Source organism: Gavialis gangeticus, unplaced genomic scaffold, assembly GCF_001723915.1.
Source record: "Gavialis gangeticus isolate Ggan-Ray unplaced genomic scaffold, GavGan_comp1, whole genome shotgun sequence".
NCBI classification, from domain to species: Eukaryota; Metazoa; Chordata; order Crocodylia; family Gavialidae; genus Gavialis; species Gavialis gangeticus.
The window spans coordinates 7,014,887-7,022,617 of NW_017729023.1; the positions used below are offsets into that span (position 1 = coordinate 7,014,887).

Consider the following 7,731-nt stretch of genomic DNA (forward strand, 5'->3'; position numbering starts at 1 on the left):
TTACCTCTGTAGTGTTTTCCCTCGGGCCTTTTTTGTCCCCTGTTTTCTTCTCCCTCCTTTGCCTTTTGTTTTCTTACTTCTACCCTTTTATATATTCACTGACATCCTGTCACACTTTTAGCTACTCCCATTCCTGCTTTCCTCATCTCCAACTATTCCCTTGTTCACAGACTGCCTCTTTCACCTTACAAGGGTGTAGGTTGTAGCTATGCTGGTCTAAGGATATAGGCAGACAAGGTTTACTTGTCATTCCATCCAGGAAGAGCATACACCAACTGCTGAAACTTCCCTAGCCTGACAAAGGGTTTTTTAACCCAAAAGTTTGCTTAGTAATTGTTTTCCAACTATTTAAGTTGGTCTAATAAAAGATATCAGATTCACCCAAAAAACCCTGTCCGTCTTTTTCACCTTGTATTTTATCTTTTTTGTCTCCCTCTGACTTTTTCTTCCCCCTGCTCTCTTCCTCCTCCCTGCTTTGCCTTTTGTCTTGCTTATCTCTCCCTATTTACATTTTCACTGACATCCCTCCACACTTTTAGCTTCTCTCATTCCTTGGAGTTTCAGACCAGCAAAGACTCCCTATGCCTAACAAAGGGTGACTGCACCCGAAAGCTTGCAAAGAACTTTTTTCCAATTACTCTATTAGTCTAATAAAAGATAGCACATCTACTCAAAGAACCTTGCCTGCCTATGTCCTTAGACCAACACAGCTACAAGCAAAAACCCAGCTATATAGCCCAAAGGGCTTCATTTTGAAGTGCTGCTAAATAGCAGCAGTTTTTCAGGGCTGTTTTTGGAGTACTTCTGCCATTTTTGGACTGCTTCACACTTCATGTCCATATGTGAATGTATGGCTCATCCTTTGAAGCATTTCAAATGGCATTTGAAGAGTTTCAAACATTATGTCTACCTAGAGTACAGTACTTCTCCTAAAGCAGAGAGGTTTATAGTTAGAATACTAGTAGGTAAAAGCAGAAACAAATTTTAACAGAAAGCCTTACCCACAGAAGATATAATACACCATTAAAAGGGCCCTCAAGTTTTTTTTTTTTTATAGTCTCAAATGGACTTTTCTGAACATTGGTCCCATCTGAAAGGATTTACACTATTAGTGCTTCTGTATAAAAAGAACCAAGTTGGTTAAGTTACAAATATTTTTAAAAGAAAGCACTGTTACACTCTTAAGGAGATCATTCACATTGGTAGTGTATAAAACTATTGACACATATTTCATGCATACACCTCCAAAGCAAATACAAATAAATCTTGTTGTTAACTCCTTTTGTTACTATGAATTATCTGGATATAAAGTACTTTTTAATAAAATATTTTGTACACTTAAAATACATGTTTTTCTATATTGTTAGTTCTTTACTTCCTTCCCTTTTAAATGTTTAAATGCTTCAAGGAGAACCTATCCTTTTATCAAGGTTCACAGTAGGATGACAATGGGGTTTGTGCTCCTAAGTCACAGAAGCACATTTGGTAATCTTATTGGTGCTTAACTTCATGCTCCAATTTTGGAAATATTTGGCCCATGTATGAAAATGTTCACAATTATTTGCTAATATGTCGGAAATATAAGCTACTTAAAACACTTAGCCCTGAGGCAATTTTGTTTTCAAGTGACAAAGATTCTACCCTACTTACAGAAAAGCTTTTAGAAACACAAATTTAAATTTTGATGCTCTAACCCAGAGGAGCTCAACCTCTGAGCTCAGGCCAAATAGAATCCAGCCTATGGGGCTCCCCAAGGGTCGGGAAATTTGGCAGCGGGGAGCAATGGCAGTTAATACTGCCACTCCTCCTTGCTGCCAGAACCCAAGCTCTGTACAGTGGGTCTGAGCCAGGCCATAACCTTCCTACCACACAGCTCAAATGGGGCCAGGCCACACCCGCTCCCTGTCAACAGTCAACCCATGCCCTCTTCTCCTCCCCACCCTCCATGAGGTTGGGCCGTACCTCCATCCCCTGCACAGCTGGTTTGAGGCTGGTGCATGCCTACTTCCCTTGCACCCAGACAAGTTGGGGCTGGATCACGACCCCATTCCCCCTCCCCCCCAATCCCTCCAGGGCTGGAGTGGGGCTGGGTCATGCCTCCCACCCCCTCTACAGGGTCAGGCCAAGTCCCCTTCCCTACCACATCTGGATAGGGGCTGGACTGCCCCCTTCCCCCTCTGCACAGCCAAATGGAGCCTTGTTGTGTCTGCCCTGGTCACCAGCTTAGGTCCACTGGCTGGATCCCATCCAGCCCACTAGACAAATATTGAGAATCACTTCTCTAAATGATTGGGGGCCAACCTTTTCATAGAATCACGAGTCAGAAGGGACCTAGACAGATCATCTAGTCCGACCCCCTGCCATGGGCAGGAAGGAGCACTGGGGGTGGAAGGGGCCATAAGACCCCAGCCAGGTGCCTATCCAGTCTCCTCTTAAAGATTTCCAGGGAAGGTGAGAGCACCACCTCCCTGGGAAGCCTATTCCAGGCTCTGGCAACCCTTACACCATTTTGGCCCTGCGTGCCAAGTAAGAAGAGGTACAGGTGCACTCTGGTAGTATTCCCATGCCAGGAACTCCCAAAACAGTCCCCAGCTGCTGTTGCTTTAAGAGTAACAGCTGGGGCAGGCAGAGCATCCACAGATGCAGTAGCAGCTTAGCCGGGACTGTGTGAGTTTCTAGTGCGGGTAAGACTGCTGCCCCCACCCCACCCCTGCTCTCACAACTGGATCCCAGCCTACTCTCGTAACCCACATGCCCCCCACTTCCAGAACTATACAACAAACCCCCTCCCGTCCCATAGGGTTTGCCCTGGACTCCAACTTTGTACACCTCCCCAATCTGCCACATACCACGCACACAGGCTGTTAATGCCACTGGTGGCACCTGTGCCACAGGCTGGTCACCCCCCTGCCACACTTATACAAAAGCTTAAAATTTAAGCATAAGCAGTCCCATTAGTCATACAAGCAAAAAGTTGCATACAAGTTTGCTAAATCAAGCACTACTTTCTTTCTTCCTTTCAAGCACCACTAAGAAGCATTTTGAAAAAAATAAAATTGAATTAGGATCATTAACAAAAAAACAAAAAAAACAAAAAAAAAAAAAATCAATCAATCATAGGGCTGGAAGAAACCCTCAAGGGTCAGGTAGCTTAACCCCCTGCACAAATGCAGGATGCACTATTATGCCATCCCATAAAAATGCTTCTCCATCCTGAATCTGTTTCATCTTTTGATTAGAACGTATAATAGCACAGATTGAAAATTTGGTATGAAGTCTCAACAAGATTTTTTTTAAAAGTCACGTTTTAAAACCTCATTTTAAATGTCTTGGATCTATATCACTCAGCCCTGGAAACTGTCATTCCAGTCACCGATTCAGAAGGACAGTAGCTTCAGACAGTGTTCCAGAATAAGAAAACTAGTCCCACATCTTCTAAACTTTTATTGTGGTCTCATCTTCGTTTTAAGAACTAACAGCTTTATCTTTTCATGGTTTTTTTGTTTTAAATTCTTATCAGTGTTGATTTAAAAAAGGCAAGACTGGACAGATGGGACCAATATCAAGACAGATCAAATTTGGAACCCAAAAGTCTTTACAATGTACTTTAAAAAAAGGTAATCAGTAAAAAAATACCACCACATACATACATACATGCCTGTTGTGAGTGAAAACATTTTGTTTAAAATATCAACAGTATAAACCATACATTTCAAGCCAAATGATGCAACTAATACAGCACTGTTCAAATGGTGAACCTAGTTCAACTAGACAAGCATGTTTATAATCACATTTATTACCAATGAAAAGGAAAACTGTATCTGGTATTCAGGCTCAGAGTGATATCTTAAAAACCAAAGACAAGTGGAAATAAAAGCTGAAAGATGTTGGTGTGGCACGCACCTTCAGTATCATCACGCAATTGCTCCACCAAATCTGTCAAATCCTCCCAAGAGTCTTTGCAAACAGCAAAAAGAAAGGAAAAGAAAGAAAATATATGTCATGCAAGCCATAATCTAAAGGAAAGATTCAAAATCAAGATATAAGAAAGGGAAAACTGAAAGGGAAATTCTTGTAATAAGACGACTCAGTTGGTGGTGATAAGAGATTTGCAATTCAAAAGAGTTTATTAGTTTGCACAAAGCAATATAACAAGGCTTTTTTGTTGGTGGTTTTTGTTTTGGGTGGTTAAGAAGAGATAGCTTTTTACTTTTTTATTTTTTATGAGAGCGCGCAAGTAATTCATGCTAGGTAGAATTTGGGTATGTTTAACTCTCAACATGACTAATACTTGTGTAAACCATCTCCTAATAAAGAATTCCATGTAGAAATCTATATTTTTGTTTTATAACTATGAAGATCAAGGAACTAAACTTGTGATATCAAACTTCTCCATGTGACACTGGCATCTGCTTCAGGTTTCTTCCCCTCCTCCCCCCCACCACCTTTCAATCTGACATCATAAATAAAAGAAGGAAATAGGAGCTAAAAGTGAAAAGCAAACTCTATATGCTCTGTGTTTTAAAGACAATGTACACAAGACACAAGCAAGACTAAACAGTGACATTCCTGCTCTACAGAGTGCGACTCACATTTTAAAGAGATTTTCACAAAAAATGGCGTGCCAACATCGCAAACAAAAACACGTTTGATTCTGCTGCTGTCCTGCAAGCTGCTGATAGGCAAAGGGGAGGAGGCAGAAAAGTGGGCAGGACAGAGAAAGCATAGCAAGTCTCTGTCCTTGACTCCATAAACAGTTACCAAACAAGAACTGTAAGTTAGCAAATTCTTGGCTTCTTACTTACATGTTTTGTTCTCTCCTGAAACACTAGTTCTCATTCAGTATGTATGCTTGAGGGGTGAGAAAATTTAATTCCTTCTTCCAAACAGAGCTCTGGGCAAGGTACTGGGCAAAGTACACTCCCTATGACCTCCTTTCTCCTTCCCCCTTTGAAAAAGCTACTGCTCACCTCCTCCCCAAACCAAGAAACCAGTGTTGACTTGAACAACAAAACACTTTGCACTGAACAGCTCATTAAGCACAAGAACTCTCCCATATTACAGTCTTGATGACCAATTTCCATATTTTATTATTCTATTAAACTCTACAGTTAATACCAATTCCTTTTTTTGAAAATAAGTTTCATACCTTATTTCTTTAATGAGACCTATATTTACTTTTTCATAAATAACTAAGTATCTGCATCTATAGAGACTAAGGAAGTGGAACAGATTCTCATTTTCAGAAACAGTATATGCACTGAAGATGGTGCCTTTCAGAAATTAAATATTTGAGGAAAACACTTTACTTAATGGAATGCTACTGATAAAGAAGCTGAGGTTGCTTATATCCATTGGCATAGTACTTTACTCTTTCAGTCATTAAACAGTCCAACAACTCCTGTAAATATTTAATAAGAATTTGCAAGCCTAAGAAGAAACTATCAAATACTAGACTTACACTGCATGAACCTTAGCTGTCATCCGAGGTAAAAGGGATCATAGGCTAAACATAATAGAGTGAGAGAAAGAGAGTCTTCTTGACTTTTAAACCTGTATATAAAAAGGTTAAACACAAAAGGTGAAAGTGCAGAGAAGTGTGTGCCCCCCACCCCCCGGACTGAGCATGAAACACTCGTCAGTAACAAAAGCACCCATATCAGCAGAGATTGAAACCTCCTCCCTAACAGTGCCCTTCACGGGGTTACACATTTAGAACTAGCTGTCCATCTTCCACCTTGCAGTGTCCCTTCAATGGACACAAACTGGTCCGAGTAAAAGACAGAAAGAGAACTGGTAAAACCCTTTTTACTATATAATAAGGACTTTGCACTTAACGTAAAAGGATAAGAGAAAAATATGGCTATTGTTTTTAGCTTTTCTTTATGCAACTGACAGCAGTTTGTGGAAATTCCTTTTCTCAATAACCCTGTATAGTTAGCTTTTCCTCTTTTACGTTAAAGTTTTCAAATAGCAAAGAAGAAGAAAACTCAAAACAAGTAACTTAAGTATCTCAACTACTACATTTTTAGACAGCTCTTTTTACCTTCATGGCATCCCTTTAACAGAATGTCCTACTTTGACTTGGATGTTGCCATTAAATATCTACTTAATTATGCCATAGTGCTAGAAGTCTTAATTAGTCTCTGTGTATAAGGAAGACTTAATTAGATGCTACCCTACAGTTAAAAACAGTTCCTTAAAATTTAATGAGAAAGGGAAATCTGGAGGCAATAAAAAAGCATGAGAGAAACAGGTACCTACGAAAGATCAGCTATCTTGTATGCCACCAATTTGTTTCTACTATTAAGAATCCTAACAAAGTTCATAGAATCATAGAAAATGAGGGTTGGAAGGGACCTCAGGAGGTCACATCTAGTCCAACCCCCTGCTCAGGACCAGCCTCAGCTAGATCATCCCAGCCAAGGCTTTGCCTAGCTGGGTTTTGAAGATCTCCAAGGATGGAGCTTCCACCACCTCTCTGGGTAACCCGTTCTAGTGCTTGCTACGCTCCTAGGAAGAACATTCTTCCCAAGATCTAACCTAAGCTTCCCTTGCTGCAACTCAAGACCATGGCTCCTTGTTCTGTCATCACCCACCACTGAGAAGCGTCTAGCTCCATCCTCTTTCAAACCCTTCAGGTAGTTGAAGGCTACTATTAAGTCCCCTCTCAGTTTCCTCCTGTCTAGACTAAATAAGCCCAATTCCCTTAGTCTTTCCTCATAAGTCATACCCCCCAGCCCCCTCACCATTTTTGTCATCCTTCGCTGGACTCTCTCCAATTTGTCCACATCCTTTCTATAGTGGAGGACCCAAAACTGAACACAGTACTCCAGATGTGGCCTCATGAGTGCTGAATAGAAGGGGGAAAAAAAATCACCAACACACCTACCAATGCAGCCCAGTATGCTGTTAGCCTTCTTGGCAACAAGGGCACACTGCTGGCTCATATTCAGCTTACTGTCCACTGTAACCCCAGGTCCTTTTCTGCAGAGCTGCTGCCCAGCCAGTCAGCCCTCAGCCTCTACTCGTGCATGGGATTGTTCTGTCCTAACTGCAGGACTTTGCACTTGTCTTTGTTGAACCTCATAAGATTCCTTTCAGCCCAATCCTCCTATTTATCTACATCACTCCGAATCCTAGCCCTACCCTCCGGTATATCTACTACCCCCACAGCTAGGTGTCATCTGCAACTGTAGCTATTAAATGAAGAACCCACATATATTTGCTTGCCATTAAAATAATCCGTTGTCTCTGAACCTTCACCTCTATGAAGGTGATCACCCAAATTATCAAATTTTTCTTTAAGATTCAAAAATAGATCATATCAGAAGTCCACATACACACATTATATTCATAATAAGTGGTATAAATAATAAAAGCAAGCTGTCTGTAATAAGGTCAATGATATAAAGGAAGGCCTTGAACCCAAATAATTAAAAAGCAGGAAGTGGGCACTGAAAAGGCTGCATTTGTATAAGCAAATATATTAAAGGTTTAAAAACAAAAACAAAAAAGAACTCAAATAAGTTTGACAACTCATGTGGCCATATTTTTTAAACTGCAATTTTTAAAGAAAAACCATTGCACAGGTATATTCATTTCTCTAAAGACTGGACTCATGAGCAAGACAGATCCAGAGTGAAAACAAGGAACGCATTAATAATATTATAAGAGCTATTCTAAAAAAAAAAAAAAAAAAAAAAAAAAAAAAAAAAAAAAAAAAAAAAA

At 40.3% G+C, this 7,731-nt stretch overlaps 1 protein-coding gene across 1 annotated transcript in view; it reads right to left on the reverse strand.

Annotated features, from left to right (window-relative positions):
- RUFY3 (RUN and FYVE domain containing 3) overlaps window positions 1–7,731 on the reverse strand; it is a 118,831-nt gene that overhangs the window by 83,978 nt on the left and 27,122 nt on the right. Inside the window, 1 exon segment of the mRNA XM_019516771.1 lies at window positions 3,904–3,957. Coding sequence (XP_019372316.1) covers window positions 3,904–3,957 — 54 coding nt within the window.